Genomic DNA, 26455 nt, shown 5'->3' with positions numbered 1-26455 from the left:
GTGGCCCCATAAGCCATTTGAGAAGAAAAAAAAAAGTGTCACAGGTAAGAGCCACAAGTGAGAAAGGAAGATTTCTATTTATTCTATTTAGACTCTATAGAGAAACACCAACATGACTTGCTGCTTTCATCTGGAGTAATTCCAGCTAACTTGCCTCCAGTCTGTCCATCTGGTGTTTTGCTCACCAGGAAAATAAGGGCATGGAATTGGATGCTTTTCTTTGAATATTTAATTAGGTGAATCTTGGGCAAAGTCCCGAATAAAGGCCTATCTTTCCTTGCAGAAATTCTTCTCGGATTCCTTTAGAATTAATTCTTCCAGATTCAATTTTTCTCATTCACTATTGTGTCCTTACAGCCCTTATCCCATTTGGGTTCTTTGGGACAGTGAGTAGGAAGAAGGAAGAACAGACTGTATGGACTTAGTTTCTCTACTTGAATGTGAAAAATAACCCTGGAAAATATCTTTGCTTCTAAATTAAACAACAGAATTTTAGAATAGAATTTTACTTTTAGGAATTCTAAGTTTATTTCAACCATTAGCTCTCAGAGGAGTGATGATACAAAAATTATTATTTTCACAATCCAAAAAGGGGACATTTAAATTCAGAGGGTTGAAATTAATTTGGCATAATATAACAGTGTAATCAACTCAATGTACTGAAACATTTCAACAACTCTATGTCCTATGACCATTTCTTACTCTTTTGGCTTGAGGATAAGAGAGTGAAAAAAATATACAGTCAAATCCTCAAGGAGCTTACATTTTCCAAATTGGGAATTTCCTTTTTTCCAAAAATGTAGGATGGGATCACTGATGTAAATAGAAATATATAAAAATGACATGGTGTTTGGGTAGATAACAGATTCAAAAGCCAAGCTTGATCTATAACTGTCAGCACAGAGTCTGGCATACAAACTGTCCCCTGATCAGTGTGTTGATATGAATTATTAGCATCTATTTGTCAGAGCATAAAATCATGCTATTAGGGATCTGTCCAAATTAGACAGCAGCTTTGGATCACAACTGAGTTTTTGTAATTGAAAGTTTCACAAATAATGGATTCTATTAATCAGAACTAATCAATTAGAGAACTAGATCCAGTTAGTCCAAAGGCATACGTCCACTTCAAAGTGTCACAGTCCAATATTAAGAAGAAACTCCAGATTTAGACCATGTAAGGACACAAGTTTTCTCTTAGCCTCATTTCCATTTCAATGGGGGCACAGCCTATCAACAAAGGGAAAATCATGAACAGGTTGTCAATTAGGGAAGTATGATGTAGAAGATAAAAGTCTAATCAGCCATCCTGATGAAGCCTAGATAACTGGCTTGAAAATCTTGCCTTGATGGAATTAAACATAAAAGTTTTGAAAGTTAAATTTCAGGGTCACATGTATCTTGATTCAAATCTTAGTTCTCTCATTTATTAGCTGGACAAACTTGGGCTTCTTACTTACATTTTCCGAGTTCTTTTTTTCTCTTCTGTAAAACTTGGAATGTAGTTGGTACCTTCTTTAGATGGTTAATGTAATGATGAAAATTTTTGAAAATGGTGCATTTAAGGATTGTTCATATGGAGTCTAAAGGGTAGTAACTTTCAACAAATGTTAGCTACAAGGATGGGTATACTTCTTGTGGGTTTCAAATTTAGTGAGGCTGATATTATTCTCTGACAAGACACTGGTAAACGTTCGTAAAAGTGTTACTTTTGTTTTGCCTTTACGAACATTGTTTGTAGCGTGTTTTTCATGTGTGCTAAAGTTGAATCTGACCTATGATTATTATAAAGAAACACAGCTATATTCTTTGGCCAATTATCTCTCTCTAGAATGCTTTACTTCATTGAGTTCATGACATCATCTATGTTAGCTAGAATGCTAACTGGTATATTATGTTTTATGTATCAGCTTAACTTCAAACAACTGTGTGAACAAAACATCTCAGTTACACCAAAGCATGTACTAGAATTAAACTTTTTTGTAGAGCAGAAGCCATATAACTTTATATAAAATATATTTTAAAAGACAATTAAAACAAGTGTGTGTAGATGACATGTTAATTCATTTGTTCATGTATTATTATTTTGAGTTTCTAAATTGTTGAGAAAATAATACTCTTGTGGAAATGATCATTGGTGTGGTTCATGTGCTTTAATATATGCATTGTGGCACTGATTCATGTACTAATGTCTTTTGTAGAAATGTGGTATTTATTTTTATGCAGGAAACATCTTTGTTCAGAGAAGTAATTCTTTTCAAAGGATGGCACCAATTTTTCCTTTGAAACTTATATCTTAAATTCCATAAAAAGGATAGTAATTTTAGAAAACAGAAGTTTCATATCTGACTTCCAGGTTGAGCTTTCTGTTGCCTGTGTTCATGTTATAAGGTATTCAGAAGACTGACCACGGTTACAGTACAGTGGCACTAAAGAATCTCCTAAAGCAATGATTCTTGAGATTTTTCTTCCTCCATGTCCTATTCATTCAGGACTCTACTATTCCACTGCAATATCCCTATTATTTGTAAAATGTTTACAACACCTGCTTTGAGAAATACTTGTAAATTAGGGTTGATAAGATTCTCTTTCATTGTTTTCTTAAATTAACCAGAGCCCTGTCCACTCATTTTTCTCTATCTTGTCTCTGAGACATAAATCTTTAAAAAAATTTGGAAAAGAGAATGAACACTTAAGTCAGGAGTTACCCCACTGTGGGCTTGGTGATAGAGAAAGAAGAACTATACTAATTGATTGTTAAAAAGCTTGGGAATAGTGTTTGCCTGATAGTGTGGTTGAAAAACATAGGTTAGTTGTTACAATCCTATTGTTGGCATTTATCAGCTGGTGAAATGGTTTGATTTTCTTCTCCACTACACTGTACTTTTGGGGACAGGGAAGACTATATCAATTTTCTTACTGGTATATCTGGAGTCCCTGGGAGAGTGCTTTGTACATGGTTAGTGTCCAACAAGCATAGCAAATAAATCCATGAGCTTCAGTTTCATCCTCTTTAGTATTGGTCTAATTAATAATTTCTTTCCCTGTCTATGGTCATAAAAATTTTATGAAATTCAAATTAGTCAATGTAATGAAAAAATTAAGGTCCTTTAAAATTGTAAGGTATAATTTTTATTATTTAGATACATTTTGTTTATTTTACAAAGAAGTTAAATAAGCTTTCTTTTGTTTTCAGAAGGACTTTTGTTTCAGAAGGACTTTTGTTTTCAGAAGGACTTTTGTTTCAGAAAGACTTTGGGATCTCAATTTACACTGTCTAGTTTTAACAGGAACTCTTATTTTGGTGGCCTTGGACCACCAGCATCATCAGAAGCACACTTAATTTCATTCAACTCATGTGGTTGCCTTTTCATAGGCCATGGGAGCTGGGTAAGTATGAAATTATAATGTCTATAATAATTTCCCTTGTTCTTGGCAAGCACAATCAGGTTCTGATGTTCAGGTTATACTGCTGGCAGCATTTTTCAATTAACATTTAATGCTCCCCCACAAAATGCTCAATCTTTCATTGGCACCGAACCCACTGTTTTAGTGGAAAAATGCTCAGAGAGAAAGAAGGCCTTCCCTTTCATTGATCTTGTTTCCCACAACTTTTATACCTGAAATAGTCTTAATTCTCAGGGACACTAAGCCCCATGGATATTATTTTTCTACGCTGTGGTTGCTTATTTATACAATTCATTACTCTTAGGACATTTACATACATTGCTTTGCAAGTTCTAAAAAATCCATTATGAAGGTGTTAGGAATAGATAGACACACAGACTCACTGTATCATCATTAATGCATCCATCATGAAGAGCTCCACCTCTTTGACCAGTTTTACTGTGATTAGTGAGTCACACTCATAAAAGAAGCTAGGACTCTCTTCCCAGAGATGGAATTCTAAACACCCAAATTTCCAAAGCTAGTGTTTGAGAATACCTTTATTATAAGTTATTTCTTCTAATTCAAATAAACAACACTGCTGGCTAAAAAGGAGTTTCATCACATGCAATCAGCATTTAAACTTAAATTCTGCTTTAGATGCTTTGACTGTAATACCAATTTATGTGAAACATTTAAGTAACAAAATAGCTCTTTTCTCCCCCAAATAATTGGCTTGCATATTTTTACCCACTGAATTTATTCAGTGGACAGTATAAAAAGACTTATTTGTAAGGAACCAAGTAAATTGCACTTCTCTGTCTTTAGAATTCTCTTAGCATCATCATGGTAGTCAGCAAGATGATCTTGGAATGATCCAGTGGTGAGAAGGAGTTGACTGGAATGAAGAGAGGAATGACAACAGTGACACCCATGCAATGCCTTGCTTTGCCTCTGCAGAAATTGTGATTCCAAAAAGATAAACTGTATTTCAAAATATTATAGTGGGTAATATATTTGACCTATGAGAAAGCAAAGCACTGGGTGAGTGTTCAGATCCCACATGCTCATGGTGTGAACCTAGTGGGAAGGAAGATGAATTCCCAGTAGGAGGGGAGCAAATAATAAAACTCTCTATTTTTACATAGCACTTTTAGTGTTCACCACACACTTCCATATATCTTGTCTAATTTAGACCTAAAATCCATGTGAGATTGAATATGGTTATTATTTTTTAGTAAAGGTTAACAAATGAGATTTAGAGAGGTTGAGTGACTGTTAACTAGCAAGGGGCAGAGATTCAAACACAGTTCTTCTCATTTCAGGTTCAGCACTCTGTCCACTCCACAATGCCTATTCTGAAAAGAGCCAATTGGTCAATTTTAGGTAAATTTTGGAAACACCCTGAGCTTTAGCTTTTCTGAGAAGTAATTTAATTTACTACTTACTCTATAAACAGCTTCTTAAAGTTCAGAGAAGTAAGACATATGTATAAACCTCTTAAACCTCCTTGACAAATAAGATTCCGTTTTCTCATCCATAAAATGAATAGGTTGGGCCAGATCTGTGCCTCTTAATCTTGGCTGAACATTAAAAGGCCTTCCTGCCTATTTCCAAAAACTCCCCCTAAAGATTTTGATTTAATTAAGCTTAACCTTAGCTGGAGGTGGGCTTCCATTTTTTTAAGGCTTCCCAGGTGATTCTGATGTGCAAACCAAGATTGAGCACCACTGGAATGGAAGATCTGGGAGGTCTTCTATGTGTCTAAGCATACTGCAAGGATTTATTCAATAGTTCTGATGTTCCAAGAGTTAATTGGAAGGAAACTCAATTTTTATTATTTATTTTAACCTGTATGGGTTCCTTGATAGAATATAGATCTAATTCTCACGTAAGTGATTCTGGGAACTATAGAATTTTTTAGCTGGACTGTATATCACCCAGTTAAATCTCTCCTCAACTTTGTTCCCTTGCAAACTCGTACCCAGGGGCTATCTGGTTAATCCAAAGAATTCCTGTACACGTCAGAAAATTTTCTCTGAGCACAACTCTTCAAAGCAGCAGTCATTTGGAGACAGATTGGGACTGAATTAAAGATGAGGAGCCAGGCAGAAAAGAGATTTCAGTGAATTTGTAGAAAATCAATGAGAAAAACCATGGATAAGAAACCACGGGATTACAAACACCATAGAATGCTTTGGCCTAACTGATGTTCCTTTTTATCCAGCTAGCCAGTCTGAATATGAAAACACAAGGGATAACATTTTTCAAAGCAAACTTTGAGAACTGCAGAAAACAATTTTTTTTTTTTAAAATGAGCAAGTTACATAAATTAGAAAGAAAAAAGAAATCCAAGTAATGAGCTTTTGTGCTTGGAAGGGCATAATGAGAGGTTGAGTGAAATGAAGCTGCCAGTCACCATCTGGGTGCCTGGAGGTGGGTGCAAAGTGGCTGGTATGCAGGTAGAGGTGTCTTTGAGGGCAGATTTTGTATTTGTTAAGAAGTTAATATGAATTTGCAGATGACAGTTTCAGTTTTTCCTGAAAGCTTCAAATAGTTGTAGATGAAAATACTGTGAGAAAGCCTAGAAAATTGTACTGATTTAAGATAACCATAAAGCATATCCAATTGAGGGAAAATTTTCAGCAATGCCCTTTTCTAAGCACTCATTCCCTAATCACTGGCTAAGGGTGGTAATGAATATTGCCAATTGTCTGGGGGGAGAAAGGCTCAAGATAGTGATATAAGAGGATCTTGAGCTCACCTCCTCCCACAAACACAACAAACCCACAGCTATATATGGAGCAATTCCTTTTGAAAAGGACCTGTAAGCTAGCCAAACAGTGCCTCCATAACAAAAGATAAGAAGGCCACATCAAGGTGGGTAAGAGAAGCAGAGACATGGTCTTGCAAGAAACCCCACACCACGTGTGGTGACCCATAGTCAGGAGGGATTTCTCTTTTTTCTTTTTTCTTTTTTTTTTTTTTAAAGATTTTATTTATTTTGACTGAATGAGAGAGTGTGAGCACAGAAGCAGGGGGAGTGGCAGGCAGAGGGAGAGGGAGAAGCTGGCTCCCTGCTGAGCAGGAAACTCAATGTGGGGCTCGATCCCAGGACCCTGGGATCATGACCTGAGCTGAAGGCAGACACACTTAAGTGACTGAGCCACTCAGGTGCCCTAAGTAGGGATTTCATAGTACAGAGCTTTTCCCTCAGGAGTGAGGGGTTTTTGTCCCATATCAGGCCCCTCTACCCTTGGGAACTGCACCAGACTGATTAGCCCCTAAGAGTTTGGCCTTAAAAATAAACAGGGTTTATGGAGAACCATAGGGTAAAGGGTAGAAAATGCACACTAAAAGGGCTCAGCACAGACTCGCTCACATGAGGACCCAGTACAAAAGCAATTTGAAAACCTCATCTGTTAACTTTAAAGCAACTTTCAAATAGGCAAGAACCTGCTGAGATTTCTCTGGGGATGAGTGCTGGCAGGTGCCATTTTTGCATTCACCTTCTGCCTTATTTGTGCTGGGGCTGGTGGGTACCATTTATCACACCCACCTTCTGGCCTGTTAACTCCAGTGGGAGTGCCCCATCCCCTCACACTACAGCCATAGTTGTTGGGTGCCTTGCCCTCATGCACCACAGTCAAGTACCTCACATTGCACCTCGGCCATGGGCTGCCCTGCCCCAGTCCCCATGTGTCACAACAACAGCCTGCCTCACCATAGATGATGGGTATTGCACAGCCCACATAGTGCATGCCCCTTGAGTGCCTGGCTCTGTAGCCAGTGAGGATTGTGCTTCTGTGCCTCATGGGTCTAAAATAATCAGAGAGACAGTCCTTAGCAGGTAACCATCTCTAGAGTAATGCATAAACAGCAGACGGACACATATCCTTGGTATTCATAAGAAAAATGTCTATTTATTTATTTATTTTTGTCCTGAGGAGTAGGCTTCAGATTTGCCACACATCTGGATACTACAGAGGTGTTCCCCGGGAGTGTGGGCAGGGAGATACCATATTAGAGTGCTCCCTTGGCCTTGCCACAGCTCACGGATGCATCCCAGAAAGGAGCTTATCCACATGACTAAAGCCACATTTTTTTTTTTTTTTTGCAAATGTTGCTGAGGGGACAGCTCCAGATCTCCTGGTCTAGAAATCAACAGATTTATGATCACAGACTCAAAAAAATGTATATATACCTATATCTCTATCTCTATCTGTATCATTCTCTCTCTCTCTGATTATATATATATATATAGAATATATATAATTCTATAATATATATATATATTCTACATATATAATTTCTATATATATAATCTATCTATCTATCTATCCTCTATCTATATCTTAAAAGCTGCTGTCTGATGACCTGGCTTGCAATTAGCCTAAAACTAGTCACTATCTGAGATCCATCTTTTTGGAACACTGACAGATCTTGGTACACTGTCACAATTGGGACCCATCAAAAACAAATCAGGCTACTTAGATAATCAAAGAGGTCTGAGAAACAAACAAAAACCTAGGGCAAGTTTGAATGATAAGGTTCATCTTCTATACAAGGCCACTCTTTCAAGACTGGAAGGCAGCATTTATTCGTCTAATAAATAGAAACAGAGAATTAAGCAAAATGAGGACACAGAAGAATATGTTCCAAATGAAACAATAAGACAAAAACCTCAGAAAAATACTTTAATGAAATAAAGCTAGGTTATCTACCTGATAAAAAGTTCAAAGTAATGGTCATAAAAATGTTCACTGAACTCAGGAGAAGAATGGATGAACAAATGAGAACTTCCACAAAGAGAAAACATAACAAGGTACCAAACAAAAGTCATAGAACTGAAGAATACAATCGCTGAACTGAAAAATAAACTGGAGCAGTGAAACAGAAGACTAGATGAAAAAGAAGAATGGATCAGAAATCTGGAAGATGAGATAGTGGAAATCATCCAATTAGAGGAACAAAAGAAAACCAAATTAGGGGCAGCTGGGTGGCTCAGTCATTAAGTGTCTGCCTTCAGCTTGGATCGTGATCCCAGGGTCCTGGGATTGAGCCCTGTGTGGGGCTCCCTGCTCAGCGGGAAGCCTGCTTCTCCATCTCCTACTCTCCCTGCTTGTGTTCCCTCTCTTGCTGTCTCTCTCTCTCTCTCTCTCTGTGTCAAATAAATAAATAAATAAATAAATACATAAATAAATAAAATCTTTTAAAAAAAAGGAAAACAGAATTAAACAAAGTGAATATAGTTTAAAGGACCCATGGGACAATATCAAGAGAAATAATATCTGCAAACAGAGGTCCCAGATTGAGAAGAGAGAGAAAGAGGTAGAAAATATTTTTAAAGAAATAATGGCTGAAAAGTTCCCTGGTGAAGGAAATAGACATCGAGATCCAGGAAGCAAAAGAGTTCCAAATAGGATGAACCTAAAGAAATCACACTAAGACACATTATAATTAGAAAGTCAAATGTTAAAAATTAAGGGGTATAACAGCATCAAGAGAAAAACAACTTGTTACATACAAGGGAACCCCCATAAGACTATCAGTTAAGTTTTCAGTAGAAACCTTGCAGGCCAGGAGAGAGTGGCATGATAAATTTAAAGTGCTGACCAGAAAAAGCTTCCAAACAAGAATATTCTACCCAGCAAGGTTATCATTCAGAACTGAAGGAAAGATAAAGAGTTTTCCAGACAAACAAAAACTAAAGGACTTTATCAACACTAAACTGACTTTATAAGAAATGTCAAAGATATTTCTTTAAGCTGAAAAGAAAATGCACTAATTAGTAACAAGAAAACATATGAAAGTAAAAATCTCACTGGTAAATGCAAATATATAGTAAAGTAGTAGATTATCCACTTACAAAGCTAACATGAAGGTTAATAGAAAAAAAAGTAGTAAAATTAACTATTACTATAATAATTAGTTAAGAGATACACAAAATAAAAGATGAAAAATATGGTATCAAAAACAGAACACATTGTGGGTTGGGGAGAGTAAAATATAAAATTTTTAGACTATGCTCAGACTTAAGATGCTATTAACCTGAAATAAACTGTTAAATACATAGGATGGAATATGTGAACTACAAAGCAAAAATCTATAGTAGATACACAAAAAAAGTGATAAAGAAATATAAACATAACATTAGAGAAACTCACCAAATCACAAAGGAAGCAAACAAGTGAAGAAGAAACAGAGAGGAGTTACAAAACAACCAGAAAACAATCAATTAAATGGCAAAAGCACATGCTTATCAATAATTATTTTAGAAGTAAGTAGAGTAAATTTTCCAATCAAAAGACATAGAGTGGCTGAATGGATAAGGAAAACAAGACTCATCTTTATGTTGCCTATAAAAGACTCCAGATCAAAGGACACACTGAGACTGAAAGTGAAGGGATGGAAAAAGATGACCCATGCAAATGGGAGCAAAAAGAAAGTTGGTGTAGCTATACTTAAACCAGGCAAAATAGACTTTTAAGAAAGACTGTAGTAAAAGACAAAGAAGGGCATTACATAATGATAAAGAAGTCAATCCAACAAGAGGAGACAACAGTTGTAAATATTTATGCACTCAACATAGGAGCACCTAAATATATAAAGCAAATATTAACAGACAAAAGGGAGAACATGGCAGCAATACAATAATACTAAGTGACCTTACTCCACTTACATCAATGCATAGATCATTCAGACAGAAATCAGTAAGAAAACATTAGCTTTAAAAGACACATTAGACTAGATGGACTTAATAAATACATACAGAACATTCCATTCAAAAGCAGCAGAATTCTAGTGCAGATGAAACATTCCTGAAGATAGATCATATGTTAAGCAATAAAACAAGTCTCAATACATTTAAAATGATTGAAATCATTATCAAGTATCTTTTCTGACCACAATGGTATGAAACTAGAAATCATTTACAAGAAGAAAACTGGAAAAATAAAATATATGGATATTAAATAACATGCTACTGAACAACCAATGGGCCAGCAAAGAAATCAAAGGAGAAAAAATACCTGGAGACAAATGAAAATAGAAATACAACAGTCCAAAATCTATGGGATGAAGCAAAAGCAATTTTGAAAAGGAAGTTTATAGTGGTATGATCCTATCTCAAGAAACAAGAAAAACTCAAATAAACAATTTAACCTTACACCTAAAGGAACTAGAAAGAAAAAGAATAAACAAAGCCCAAAAGTAGTGGAAGGAAGGAAAGGGCAGAGATAACATGGAAATAAATGAAATTGAGACTAAAAAGACAATAGTAAAGGTCAATGAAGGTAAGAGCTGGTTCTTTGAAAAAATAGACAAAATTTACAAACATTTAGCTGGATTCACTAAGAAAAGATAAACAGTAGTTAGATAAATGGATAGAATTAGAAAAGAAAAAGAGAAGTTACAACTCCTACCACAGAAACACAGAAGATCATAAAAGATGACTCTGAACAATTTTAGCCAAAAAATTGGACAAACTAGAAGGAATTTTTAAATTCCTATAAACATACAACCTACCAAAACTGACTAATTATGAAATAGAAAATTTGAGCAGAATGATTACGAGGAAGGATATCAAATCATTAATCAAAACCTCCCAACAAACAAAAGTCCAGGACCAAAAGTCTTCACTGGTGAATTTTACCAAACATTCAAAGAATATTTAATAGCTATCCTTCTTTTCTAAAAAAACTGAAGAGAATGCTTCCAAACTTATTTTATGAGGCCAGCATTACCCTGATACCAAAACCAGACAAAGAAATCATAGAAAAAGAAAATTACAGGCCAATATTCCTGATGAACATATGTAAAAACCCTCAACAAAATATTAGCAAACCAAATTCAACAACATTTTAAAAGGATTATGTACAATGATCAAGTGGGATTTATTTTTGGAATGCAGAAATGGTTCAACATCTGCAAATAATCAATGTGATACATACATCACATTAATAAAATGAAGGATAAAAATCATGTGATCACTTCAATAGATGCAGAAAAAACATTTGACAAAATTCAACACCGATTTATGATAAAAACCCTCAACAAAGTGGATATAGAGGGAATGTGCCTCAATATATATAATAAAGGTCAGATATGAGAAGCCCAAAGCTAATGTAATACACAACAGTGAAAAAATGAAAGGTTTCTTCTAAGATAAAGATTAAGAAAAGGGTGCCCATTCTTGTCATTTTATTCAACATAGTATTAGAAGTCCTAGCCACAGCAACTAGGCAACAAAAAAGAAAAAAAAAAAACAAATTGGAAAGGAAGAAGTAAAACTGTCACTCTTTGCAGATGACATGATACTATATATATATATGTATATATATATAAAATCCTAAAAGTTTTACCAAAAAAACTGTTAGAATTAATAAATGAATTCAATAAAGCTGCATGATACAAAATCAATATACAGAAATCTGCTGCACTTTTATACATTAATAACAAACTACCAGAAAGAGAAATTAAGAAAACAATTATATAAGATTGCATCAAAACAATAAAATAGGAATAAATTTTACTAAGGAGATAAAAGATCTCTCTACTCTAAGACTATGGACTCTGAGAAACAAACTGACGGTTCTAGAGGGGAGAGGGCTGGGGATGGGTTAGCCTGGTGATGGGTATTAAAGAGGGCACGTATTGAATGGAGCACTGGGTGTTATATGCAAACAATGAATCATGGAACACTACATCAAAAACTAATGATAGAATGTATGATGATTAACATAACATAATAAAATAAAGAAATTATAAAGATAAGGACAAAAAAAGATCTCTCTACTCTGAAAACTATAAGATATTGATGAAAGAAATCAAAGAGGACACAAATAAATGGAAAGGTATCCCATGTTCATGTATTGGAAGAATTAATATTGTTAAAATGTCAATACTACCAAAGCCATCTATAATTCAATGCAATCCCTATCAAGATCCCAGTGGCATTTTTACAGAAATAGAAAAAACACTTCTAAAATTTGTATGAAACCACAAAAGACCATGAATAGCCAAAGAAATCTTGAGAAAGAAGAATAAAATAGGAGATACCACATTTCCTGATTTCAAGCTATATTATAAAGCTGTCATCTTCAAAAACAGTATGGGACTGGCATAAAAGCAGACAAATAGACCAATTTAACAGAATCAAGAGCCCAGAAACAAACCCAAGTGTATATGGTCAACTAACATTTGACAGAGGAGCCAGGAATACTCAAAGAAGAAAAGACAGTGTCTTCAATTAAGTGTTGCTGGAAAATTGGATATTCACATGTAAAAGAATGAAACTGGACCCATATCTTACACCACTCACAAAAATTAACTCAAAATAGACTCAAGACTTGTACGTAAGACCTGAAACCATGAAACTCCTAGAAGACAACTTAGGAACAAGTTTCCTTGACATAGGTCTTGGTAATGATCTTTTGGATATGACACAAAAAGCACAGGCAACAAAATAAAAAATAAACAAATGGGACTACATCAAAATAAAAAACTTCTGCACAAAAAAATTAAACCATAAACAAAGTGAAAAGATGACCTATGGAATGGGAAAAAGTATTTGCAAGCCATATATCTGATAAAAGGTTAATAGCCAAGTATATAGAGAACTCATATAACTCAATAACAAGAAAACAAATAACCTGATTAAAATATGGGCAAAGGACCCGAATAGACATTTATCCAAAGAAGATATACAAAAGGGCCAACAGGTACATGGGAAAATATTCAACATTATTAGTCATTAGGGAAATGCAAATTAAAAGCACAATGAAATACCACTTCATACCTGTTAGAATGACCATTATCAAAAAATAAAGAAATAACAAATGCTGGCATGGTTACGGAGAAAATGGGACCATTGTGCATCACGTATGTTTTAAAATTTGTGTGCCAACCTAGTACCTAGTGACAGACTGATGATTGATTCATATGGGAATCCATTTTGTTTTCAAGCTATTCCCTTTAATTATGATCAATGATAAAAAAACATAAAACTTGTCTTCATGTCATGAAATTGTCATTATATTTAATACGGAACATACTGATTTTTTTCTTCAGCTGCGTTTTTAAAATATTTCATTGGAAAACATTTGCATATGCACTCAATCCTCATTATTAATGGATTTTGTATTTACAAACAACCTTACATGCTAAAATTTATTTTAACCTAAAAATATTTACTTATGGGCTTTTGTGGTCATTTGCAGATATGTATAGAGTGATGAAAAATTTGAATTGCTCTGATGCCCAAGTTCTCAGCCGAGATCAAAGCAACACTCTGCCTTCCCATTTCAGCTCTCAGTGACACATTTCTTTATTATTTTTTAAAATTTAAATTGAATTAATTAACATATAGTATATTATTAGTTTCAGAGGTAGAGTTTAGTGATTCATCAGTTGCATATAACACCCAGTGCTCATTACATCATGTGTCCTCCTTAATGCCCATCACCCAGTTACCCCATCCCACTCCCACCTCCCCTCCAGAAACCCTCAGTTTGTTTCCTATAATTAAGAGTCTCATGGTTTGTCTCCCTCTCTGATTTTCTTATTTTATTTTTCCCTCCCTTCCCTATGATCCTGTTTTGTTTCTTAAATTCCACATATGAGTGAAATCATGTGATAATTGTCTTTCTCTGATTGACTTATTTCACTTAACATAATACCCTCCAGTTCCATCCATGTCATTGCAAATGGTAAGATTTCATCTTTTTTGATGGCTGAGTAATATTCCATTGTATATATACCACACCTTCTTTATCCATTCATCTGTTGATGGACATTTGGGCTCTTTCCATAGTTTGGCTATTGTGGACATTGCTGCTATAAACATTGGGGTGGAGGTGCCCCTTCAGATCATTATGTTTTTATCCTTTGGGTAAATACCTAGTAGTGCAATTGCTGAGTTGTAGGGTAGCTCTATCTTCAAATTTTTGAGGAACCTCCATATCATTTTCCAGAGTGGCTCTACCAGCATGCATTCCCACTAGCAGTGTGACATGTCTTCAAAGGCAAGGGAAACAAAGACAAAAATGAACTATTTGGACTTCAGTAAGTTAAAAAGCTTTTGCACAGAAAAGGAAACAGTTCACAAAACCAAAAGACAACCTACTGAATGGGAGAAGATATTTGCGAATGTCTTATCAGATAAAGGGCTAGTATCCACAATCTATAAAGAACTTATCAAACTCAACACCCAAAGAACAAATAATCCAGTCAAGAAATGGGCAGAAGACATAAACAGACATTTCTCCAAAAAAGACATACAAATGGCCAACAGACACATGAAAAAATGCTCAACATCACTAGGCATCGGGGAAATCCAAATCGAAACCACAAACCTCACACCAGTCAGAATTAACAAGTCAGGAAATGACAGATGTTGGCGAGGATATGGAGAAAGAGGAACCCTCTTCTTTAGTGACACATTTATAGCATTTTTTAAATTTTAAATTTTAACTAATTTTAACTAATTAATTTTATTTTTTAAAATTTTATTTTGTTATGTGGTGTTAATCACCATACATTACATCATTAGTTTTGATGTAGTGTTCCATGATTCATTGTTTGCGTATAACATCCAGTGCTTCATTCGATACATGCCCTCTTTAATACGCATCACCAGGCTAACCCATCCCCCTCCCCCCTAGAACCCTCAGTTTGTTTCTCAGAGTCCATAGTCTCTCATGGTTCGTCTCCCCCTCTGATTTCCCCCTTCATTTTTCCCTTCCTACTATCTTCTTCTTCTTCTTCTTTTTTTAAACATATAATGTATTATTTGTTTCAGAGGTACAGGTCTGCGATTCATCAGTCTTACACAACACCCAGCACTCACTCACCACAGCACATACCCTCAATGACGTGGATGGAACTAGAGGGTATTATGCTAAGTGAAATAAGTCAATCATTTATAGCATTTTTGTGTTTTTTGTTGGTGATCTCAGTGTTTAAAGTGGACCTCAAACAGAGTGCTGAAGTGCTGTCAGGGGTTTCTAAGTACAAGATGGTAGTGATGTGTCTAATGGAGAATGTAGGTATCTTAGATGAGCTTCATGAAGGCATTAGTTATAATACTGTTGATCATACATTCAATGTTAATGAATCAACAATATACAGTAAATAGATGCCTTTAAACAGAACCACAAATAACAGAAAGTTATGTTTTGATTAGTTGATGCAAATGAAACTGGAGGCTCATAGGAACCTAACCCTGCAACTCCCCTAGAAGCAAAGCTTCCATCTTCTCTAATTTACTAATCACAATGACTTCATAGAACATAACCACCATGAATAATGAGAATTGACTGTATTAACTTTTTATTCTTTTTACTCTTTAAAATTTTACTTTCTGTATTTCAATCAGAAGAGTTCAATCTGTTTCCTATTTAAAATTTTTGGACTTACACATCTAACATCTATCTGTTTATCTATCTATCTATGTATGTATGTGAATTTATTTATTTATTTACTTGTGTGCGTGTGTGTGTGTGAATTTATGATTTGTTGATATTAATCCACTGGTACAGATGAGTTTTCATGACTCAAGTTATAAAAGCTAAATGCCCATGAACAAAGCAGTGAATTGAGAGAATTGTCTGAATGAGAATTTACATCTGAATAATTTGAGGTGAATTTGAAATGCTGAAAACTTTGAATTGCAAAATATTTCAAAGACCCATGGTTCTGTTGTTCAACCGTGAGATGTTTTAATTTCTTAGCTACTACAGACAGATAGTTGTACATCAATTCTTCAAGGATTATGAAGTGACATTTTGTAAAAGCATGAGAAAATGCCCAGATTTTTCACAATCAGATCCTTTATCATGGGTTAAGCTGCAGGGAACTTGGTTGTAGAAGTACTGTGGGGGAGGCTGCAAAGAGGGGCTTTAAGTTGAGACTTGAAGAATAAGAAGGATCTTATTAGAAAAAGTAGACAATAAGGGGAGAATAGAAAAAGTAAAGAAAAAACTACAGAAGAAATTAATATGTAGTGTATTTGGAGACAGTGAATGTGTCAGGTTGGTTTAATTTATTTATTTTTTATTTTTTAAAAGATTTATTTATTTATTTATTTGAGAGAGAGAGAGAGAGAGAGAGAGAGAGCATACCAGTGGGAGGGGCAGAGGGAGAGGGAGACAGAATCTCAAGCGGACTTCATGCTTAATCTGGAGTCTGATGTGGGGCTGGATCTCATGACCCTGAGATCATGACCTGATCCCAAACCAAGAGTTGGACATTTATCCCTCTGGGCCACCTAGGTGCCCTTGGTTTAACTTATTGGTCATTAATTTAAATTATAAAGAATAATTTTTAGTATGAATGATTACCATTTGAATCACTTTAGGACATCTACTTATATGTAACTAACAGGATAACACATGATTGAGTTAAAAAAAATACAACTGTACTTGACAATATTCTTGCCTGGGCAGAAACTTATATTCAGAACAGAATAATATCTCTCACTGAAACCCATCCAGGATTCCATCATGTGTGAGAGCCCTATTCACCCTACTTGATAATGCAACATCTAGAATATAATTAATTTCTGAAAGTGAATATTAAAGCAATCTTTACATGAATTAAAAAGAGAATGAGAAAGAGGGAGTGGGAAGGGAGAGAGAGGGAGTTAGAGGGGGAGACAGAGAAAGACAGAGGAGAGGAGAGGAGTGGAGAGGAGAGAGGTGTCAGGGTTTAAGCTGAATCTGAGAGGTCTGAGTTCAGGCAAAATCCTATGTGTGATCTTTAAGGCCCAACCATAGGAAATTACAAAGGCTTATCTGGCAGGCTTCATGTTGTGAGAAGCTGCCCTCCTCACAACAGACTAGTACATAATCTGGAGGGAGTTGTGATCAAGGACTCATGGCCCTCCTTCACCTCAACAACCATGCTCTTAGATATATATGCATTGCTAGTCCAACAGCTTCCATTTGAAGCCTCCTTGTTGAGGAGCCCTTGACAAGGCTATTTCGAGGTGTCTCTGCTGAGACCTCCATATCAGGAGTTCTTGAAGAAACTCCTCTCCTCTCTGACTCCATACTTTCCCATTCCTATCCTTCACCTCTCCCTCCCCCTAGCCCTCAGGTCCATAAAACATGTTTGTTTGGGGCTCCCTGCACAGCAACATGATGACTTTCTTTTCCCCTCTGCCACATCTATACTCATACATGTAACCTGGTGCTCTTCTGTGGGGAAAAATGGAACACTGGGGAGCTGACACCATTTTCCTTTTTCATGTCTTGCCTACACACTCACAGTAAGTGAATAAAGCTTGACTATTGCTTTTGGTTTGGTTCAATGTATTAATTGACCACCACAAAACTTGGCATTTTGTCTCTCTGACAGAACCCATTTGAGCTTGTTTAGAATCCAAGGGGGTGAGATGGAATTGAAACCGAAGTTATTTAAATTGGCAGATCATTACTTTTTTCTCTGGATAGTATAGATACAAAAATTATGGAGAAACAAATCCTTGAAGTTGCTGTAGGAATTCTTAGTACTAGAAGGGACTCCAAGAGTTTTAGTTTAATTCTCACTTTTTACAAATGAGGAGAATGAGGCACAGAACAATTTGAAGATGAGCCACAATTGACACTTGGGGTTCTGAGCTAAAGCAAAACTTTTTTTTCCATGTAACCTTTCCATTCTAAATGTCTATCTTTGTTCAAGGACCCTCAGCCTGAAGAATTTGTTGGGAAAGGAATAAAGTGGCCTGAAGCAAGAACAGATGGCTAAGGGAAAGGAAGTGCTAGAACAAATTCATTATATGATGTTTCTTGTACATGACATTTCTTGTAGCTGTTGTTTCAGCTCACTTTGAGGATCCCGAAATTTTCTTGAGCTTAGTTATTATAAGAACTCTTATAGTTATTATACAACTTGGAATCAGTGGAGAAGGGGGTGGTAGTTTTTGTCTAGATAATTTGTTAGAAGGCACAGGAGGCTTTATTTCTTTTACATATCAGAGAGCCTACTGCCACCATCACCTTGAACTCAAGAAGTAACTGAACACTACACATGACTGTTGTCTACACCATGTCGACAAAGCAAAAATGTACTAAAAAAGACTTTCCTGAATCTTGAGGTAGGAAAACAAATAAAAGGAAAAGCTTCGCTCATGAACTCTCTTCATTGTTCTAATTTGGGTTACTTATTCAAATTTTTCTTAAGAACTTTTAATTATTAAGAAAAACCTATACTCTGTGAATATGTAAAGCTCTGTTTATTAGTCAGATTTTACTGTGCCAACACGTTGTAGCCAATTATAAAATAACAAGAATTGGTGTGAAGGTGAATCATTTTGGAAAGCAATTGTAGGGAATAGAAGTGGGAACAGAGGTGGGGGAGTAGAAAGGAAGAAGGAAAAGAAGGAAAGAATGAAAAGAATGAAGGAAAGAAAGAAGGAAAAGAATGTTCTTGAAATGCACACAAAGTGGACCACAACTTCTAATGTGCCTTGTGGTCTGCTCCTTAGAACCGTGTACCTAAGTGTAGAAGGAAGCTTAGGGGACCATTTGTGCACAGTCTCTCATTTCCCCAGTCAACAGTTGTTTCATGGGGTTGAATTCTTTCTGATTTGTTAGTACCAGGATGGTTTCTGTGGAGGGTGGTGGAATCAGAGAACTTCCAGGGCCATAGGCAAGGGATGTAGATATAGATAGGGTGGAGAGTTAGCAAATTATATCCGGGCAAAACTGACTGTCATACCAATCACTGAAGTAAAAGATGAGCTGCAGGATGAGAGGTGGGGTACAACAAAGGTCTGAAACAATATGAAAACCATTGTTTTACAATATTGCCTGAGGGAACTCTAGAAATTCCATGAAAGTGCCTTGGGGATAGCAATGGAGGGTAGGATGGGGATGGCAGTTGAGCCGTACTCTCTGGCCCCAGCATGTGATTAATCCTGAATAGCTCATTTGATCTCTTTCATATATTGGCTTAAGAGTTCTTGAAGTAAGTGTCTATGTCTATAAACAAATTTGGAGACTACTGTCATAAATCGTTATTTTAGTTCATATACATTAAATTTTATGAAGGTTAATTTCGTAAAGATACGAAATTCTCATATTTTAAAATTTCACACAACATTTAGTCTTGGTATTTATCATTAATATATTTTAAAATGTCACATTGTTTTACATTATTTATGGAAACCAGTTTATCTGTTCCTGCTGACCAAAATAATTTTATTTCAATTAATACCTAAAGTAGAATACTAGAAGAAGTAACATTTTCAAATTTTATGTACAAAAAGTTCTCTAAGATATTCAAAATCATGAAGTAAGTATTGTTAGCATTTATCACTTGAATGCCATTTTGAAGTAGTCAGAAACCAATTATATTTATTTCCTTCTTAGAAGTAGAGAAATTATACCTAGGTTTTATTTATGAACAGATTTACTTACTGTAGTAGTTGCCAGAAAATTTTCCCGAAATCTTTACAATAATTTTTAACACAGATTTAGAGATAAGTTAAAAGTATTAAGGAGGGCTAGTTCTTTGACATCTTGTTTCTATCATTGATCTGCTGGAACTAGAACAACTCTGGGAAAATAGTGAAATTATGTCTAAATTAACATTAATGTAAAATATAAATGTTTAATATGTGAAATTCAAAGAACATGTTTAAAAGATTATATTTTGTTTGTGGAAACACACATCAGAAATAAAAGTTTAAAAAATATGCATGAATAATAACCACCAAATTTATAATAGTAATAGTCTCTGGGGAGACAGTATAATAGGAGATGAGAGGAAACTTCTTATATATATATATTTTATATATGTGATATAATTTATAAATTACACATTATTTTGTATATATATAATTATGTATTATATAACATATAATTATATATAATTATGCATTATATATTATATAATGATATAAATAATGGATATTATGTATAATATATAATTTATATTACTAGAAGTATATATAATTGTAATTATATATAATTTTTATATTTATTTTTTATTTTTTTTAAAGATTTTATTTATTTATGACAGAGAGAGACACAGCGAGAGAGGGAACACAAGCAGGGGGAGTGGGAGAGGGAGAAGCAGGCTTCCCACGTAGCAGGGAGCCCGATACAGGGCTTGATCCCAGGACGCTGGGATTATGACCTGAGTGGAAGGCAGATGCTTAAAGGCTGAGCCACCCAGGTGCTGTATAATTATATATAATTTTTAAAGGTGAAGAATCTATTACTCTCTATACATTCCTTTATGTTGGAAATATTTCATAAAATATAAGATAGCTCATTCTTTCAAGAAAGAAAGGAGAGAAGGAAAAGAAACTCAGTGATAACACTACGCGAATGACAGACACAGCTTACAATTAAGGAAATGAAAAGCAACTTTTATTTTCTGGGGCACACTGAAGAAGACTGTTCTGACAGAATTAGCACCTGTATGGGACATAGCAGTTAAAGTTGAAATTGTAATAGATGATACTAGAAGCTCTCCATTGTGAAGTGAAAGGAATACAATTAAATTCTTAGGTTTTCATGTAAACCATTATGTCAAAGACAGATTTTATTTAGCAGGGTTTTTTTCCCTTTAAATCCGTCTCTAACAAGGATATTTTATAGTTTAAAAAAAAGAAAGTGAGCTTTATTTGTATATGAGCTTTCTAAATAAACAACTTTCTTTTTTATTTTATAAAAATCACTAGTGATCATATTCAGGGACATATGCATTGAAATTAATTCATATGTATATATGTATTTGTAAATAGATGTGTATATATATATATATATACACAATATATATAACCTTAGATAAAATATTGTTATTCCTTATTTTCCCAGCAACTTATATATGAAGTAAAAGAGCTTGTAGTTCTGTTCCAATCAGACATGACTGATCACTTTGTAGCTTAAACCTAAATCAAATATTTAGTATATAGAACAAGTGTTTTAAAATGAGAAATACTTTTTAGTGAAAGAAAAAGACAATAAAATCTTGCATATATTTAAATGCTCTGCTCTGATAACTAGTCACATTGAGAATTCATCTAGTCAAAGTAAGAAATAATCTGAAAAATGAAGGCAGTATCATTTGGCACTCTTCATTGGTAATTTATTGGAAGGATGGTTTTCACAGCTCATAAAGATCTAACGGTTTCCAACCCTCTACTTTTTTAAATGGTGTGTGCAAAGGCCATATTCATGACTACATGGACAAATCTTTGTAACAAAATCTCACAAAATAAATATATGTGGGGCAATATCAGTTTTTATATTTATGGTTAATTCTATACTTGGGTCAAGTGTTCTCAGGAAGTGAAACATTCCTGGTGGCTATAACTTTGTGTACTATTTTGGTTAATTTAAAAGAAAAAAACACATTCTTTTTCTTGTAAAGTTTTGATTTTTAAGTAATCTCCACATTTAACATGGGGCTTGAACTCACAACCCCAAGATTAAGAGTTGTGTGCTCTGTGGACTAAGCCAGTCAAGTGCCCCTAGAAAACATTCTTGACAATAGTAAAGTATCATCCCATTTTAAATAATTGCTACATTTTATAATATTTTATCTCCATATTCTTTAGAATCTGTGGTAATTTTTATAATATTATTATCTTGCAAATATTATTTTCTTTAAAACTGAAAAAGTTTTCATGTGGCAAATAGTTATAACATTTTTATCATTTAACATCTGGATTTTAAATCTTTGGATCATATGATGGTGTCTCTTTTCCTCCCTTACGTTCCTTAGAAGAGCACTGTGTAAGAATCCTTCTTAAGTTATACTATTTAATAATGTTGTTGATGAAGGTACAATGATGATGGAGTTAAGACACAGAGCAGAAAAGTATTAATCATGGCATCTGTATTACCACTTACTTTTGTTGTTGGTTTGGTTGCTATAGTCATCTGAGACTCATAATTCATTTGATGTATTAAAACGTTCTAATAAATATCACCTTAATCTGGATAGAAGACTAACTTGACCATTAACTGCACTTGACCATTCAAAAGTATTTGTTGAATTTTAAATAATAGCAGGAAGTGAGCATTTCACCTCAATAATTTAATAGATGTAGCATTATAGTCATCTTTTTAACAGAGGCAATAATATCTCTGAACTATCATTTTGTAGTGAAAACACCACAGCCTGGAGACAGTCCACTTAAATATTCTAAGCTAAATAAACATATTTTCTTCAATCCCCAAATGCTTTCTTCATTACTTCATTGGTCACTAAACTGTCCATTTTTCTGTTTTGCAGTCATATTCTCAGAGGGTTACCTGACTATGGAATTAAACACCCAACCTGTCATAAATGGATGTTTGGGGTAACCTTTCAAATCATACTGCATTTTGTTTGAACTTTCAGTACAAAGAAATAAAGCATAATATCATGTTCTCACGAAGATGCAATGTCACTATCCTTCTCCAAGTCATCAAGAGGTCAGAAGTAATGACTTTAAAACAAACTCAATCAACCAGCAATCTCTTAAACACTGAAATAAGACCAATCTTATTTCACAGCCAGTTGCTGCTTTATTGGCTCCCTCTTTATAGAAAAGTATAAGCTAGAGGGGAGAAAAATAAGGAAGGACAATACCAAGAGAAGCAATAAAAGGGAATAAAGGATTATGTTTCAGACAGCAGGATTTCTAGACACTTTGGTAATTTCTCTTCATCCTTTATTCTCCAGGATTCCAGACATAAATTTGGGGTACTTTATTATTTCCACATTATTACAGCTAATTGAATCTACTCTGTCAATATTTTAGTTGAATTAAATCATGATTTGCCACTCTAATAAGAAAATTATATTGGCTAAGATAGATATTATATTGAACTAATATAATATATTGAACTAATAATAGTGTTATTGAACTAAAGAACTATTTCTCCTTGAAGAAATCATTGATATTTTCTGTGCCTCAGTTTACTCATCTGGCGTAGGTAAGCTCTAGTTTCCCTTCTAGCCCTATCAGCTTATGATTCTATGAATTTTCTTAGGACGAATGAGAAACATATTTTCTCTTCATAAGGCAGAACTTTAAGTATGATTTTTATTATAACTGTGAGACTCAGTTTTTATCTTTGATATGAGTCTTTGTATTAGATTATACACGGTAAATGTTTTCAAAAATAAATTCTTCCATTGATTTCCTTCCTGCACTTTCCCTTCTGTTGTTAGCCTTCTTCTCAATAGATGGTGCTCTTTTCTCAGAGACACTACTTATCTTATTCTTCATCAAAAGATTAGAGAAATTAGTTTTACCCTTTAACAATCATTAGTTAAGGAAATCAGACATACAAGAAATAATCAATTACAAGCAACTCACAAACCTTGATCATGAAAACATAATAAGAAAGATGATTGTTAAATGATTAAGGAACTCCATTAAAGCCTGCGGTACTTGCTGAATAGATGAAGTAAATATTGTAACTAAGTATGAAGATGCCATGTTCACTACGTACATAAGCCCTGAGTAGGAAGAAAATGCCAAATTAGAAACCATTTTAAAGTGTTAAAATATTTATCTACTTTAGCAAAAATGAATATATAGTATCCCATTATTAGCATGTTGGACTTGAATATGCATACCAACACTAACATAGTTAATATTGAAAGCTTGCACACTCTTTGCCAAATAAATCTGGAACATCTAGGTAAACAGAAAATGGGCCACAAACTCTTTTGAAATAATTTCACTGATAAAGACAGTTTTTCCTCCCAGAACAACCACTGGAACTTCCTATATAATGGTTTATACTCCAGAATTATGCTGCTTTTGGTCACTTCTAATTGGCTTCCACTTTCAGAGGATTTGGAAAACAGTCATGCCCTGCATTTCTCCTGAACCACATCATCTATTCCCAATTCAGTTTGTGACTCTCCTAGCAGATCTGGCAGCTGCCAACTGCAAAATGGTCTAGGCAACACAACTGTCACATTTGTTACTACAAAGCAACACTATTAACTGTAGAGAGACCCCAGAAAAACTTTCTCATTGAGTGTGGCCTCAGGATGGAAGGAACGGTGGAGTAAGGACAAGTGTGACAAGCAAACGGGGGGGGGCATGGTACAGTAAAGTACGCGGAAACCAGCAGGGGTAGGAAAGTTGCCAAGGTTCATGTCTGAAAAGAACTGAGAAGGGGATTGACCTCCTCATCAGGAAATCTAACTAGAATTCCTCTTCCTTATTCGCAAATTACTGTTTCCACAGTTCCTGTGGAAGGGACTGTGGGATTCTCTGCCCAGGAGCCCTCTTGGCTCAGTGTAAGTGAACTCTAAGAGCATTTTTTTTTCCTCCCAGAGCTTTACATCTTCTACCAAGGCAACTTCTCTGTTTCTGAAATTTTTCATTCCTTTTTTAACAGCGGAGGGAAAAAGAGAAAAGTGGATTTTTGCACTCACAATAACCACTCTATCACCATCGCCCCCTTATTCTCCCTTGTTTACCTCCCTTCTCTCATCCTCCCGCCAAACACTTCCTGGGGGGTCAGTTGTCCCTTTATGCCCTTATTAGCTGCTGAAGTCTCTGGTGGGAGCCCTGGCGCCTTCCTTACCTGACAATCACATACATGACCAGGAAGTTTCCGAAGAGACCCACCACGCACACGATGGAGTAGAGGGCCATGATGGTGATGGCTGTGATCATGGAAGGACTGCCGGTCGGAGGGCACGAGCTGTCGCTCCCGCCCAGCTCGGTGCCGTTCGGACCGCATGGGTCGGACAGGTTGCCATCTAGGTGGGAGAAGTTGACCCAGGAACCGGGGCTAGGTGCTGGGGAGCAACTTGAAGAGTGCGTATAGGGATCAGTGCAATTGCTGGCGTTGGTGGGGACGGTGCTGCTGTCCATGGTGCTGACGGCTGGCTGGGACCTCGCTATGAGGTAAACCCGAGCACCCAGACTTTTTCAGGTTCCACGCGTCTCAGCCGCTTCCTCTCGCCGCTGCCACAGTTCCTGCTATTTCTTACAGAGACTAACCCTGGTGCAGCCAGAGAGGAGCTTTAGGTAGAAGGGGAGAGCTGGGCATCTGACATTATCCACTGCTTGTAGCCCCCTTCCGCCTTAGTAGTAGAGACACATCTTCAACCCACACCGCTGTGGGAAGGGGAGGGAGGGCTGTGCGGGATCCGGAGGCTGGAGGGGAGGGAGGAGAGAGAAGGGGTGGATTTTGCGCAAAGCGATGCAACGAGTTGGTCTGTCTCCCCATTCGGCACTCATCCGTGCAAACACATCTAAGGAGGGGCAGAATGGGGAAGGGAGTTGAAGGGAAGGGGCGGGGGAGACAGAGTTAGTTCTCCGCAGCAGTAAAGCATAAGAAAGGGGGCTGACATCAATCTATTTTCCCAGCGCCGTTTTCTCTGTATAATATGAAAGGAAAGACATTGGCCTGGTGCAACCCGGACAATCTTACACCCCAACGTTCTTCCAGCCCTCCAGTCTGCTGAAATCATTCAGGACAGGGTACACAAACTCCTTTTCTTTAGTCGGCCTTGCCTGCACGTCCACACAAAAGTAACCGTGTTTTTTTACACCGCTAAATGAGAATTTTCCACCCTTTAAACCTGTCTGAAACAAAAGTGGTCCTTTCTCTGAAAAAGAAGTAAGAAACAAACTTTTGTGTAGGAAACCTATTCATTTCACTCCATATTCCCCTAATTTCTCTTAAAGTAGAAGTTCTAGTTACATCTGATTTCTATCTTGGAAGCACAAGAACTGGTTTACAGAAATCAGGGGGTTGTGGCATCCAGGACAGCCAGCTAAGGATAATGGTGATCCTCCACATCTAAATCTCAAAGATCCGTTTAGAATTATTTATTATCCCTTTTATTGCCTGACTTCCTACATGAACATGTGCTTCTCAGTAGAAGGTGGTCAAAATCAAACATTTGCATTATTTCAGTCTGTTTTCTAGTGTAGAGACAGGAGGAATTTCACAAACATCTGGAACTGGAGTGGCCCACACAAGGTTGAGAAATATTGATACATTTTAAAATTTAATACCTAACTTCCAAGACCCCAAATATTTCTATTTTAGAAATAAATTTGTAAATCAACCAGGGATAAGATATTTCT

General features: G+C 35.7%; 1 protein-coding gene across 1 annotated transcript in view; it reads right to left on the bottom strand.

Annotated features, from left to right (window-relative positions):
* OPRM1 (opioid receptor mu 1) overlaps positions 1-25614 on the bottom strand; it is a 57199-nt gene extending 31585 nt beyond the window's left edge. The window contains 3 exon segments of the mRNA XM_073894262.1: positions 24939-25381; positions 25476-25580; positions 25582-25614. Of these exon segments, the coding sequence (XP_073750363.1) occupies positions 24939-25381; positions 25476-25580; positions 25582-25614 (581 nt within the window).
* Positions 25615-26455: the final 841 nt, after the last annotated feature.

This window comes from Callorhinus ursinus, unplaced genomic scaffold, assembly GCF_003265705.2.
Source record: "Callorhinus ursinus isolate GAN/ISIS: 27379988/994484 unplaced genomic scaffold, GSC_fseal_2.0 scaffold6, whole genome shotgun sequence".
Classification (NCBI taxonomy): domain Eukaryota; kingdom Metazoa; phylum Chordata; class Mammalia; order Carnivora; family Otariidae; genus Callorhinus; species Callorhinus ursinus.
Note: the sequence above shows the minus strand (reverse complement) of the source record. Positions and strands in the feature narration are given on the sequence as shown.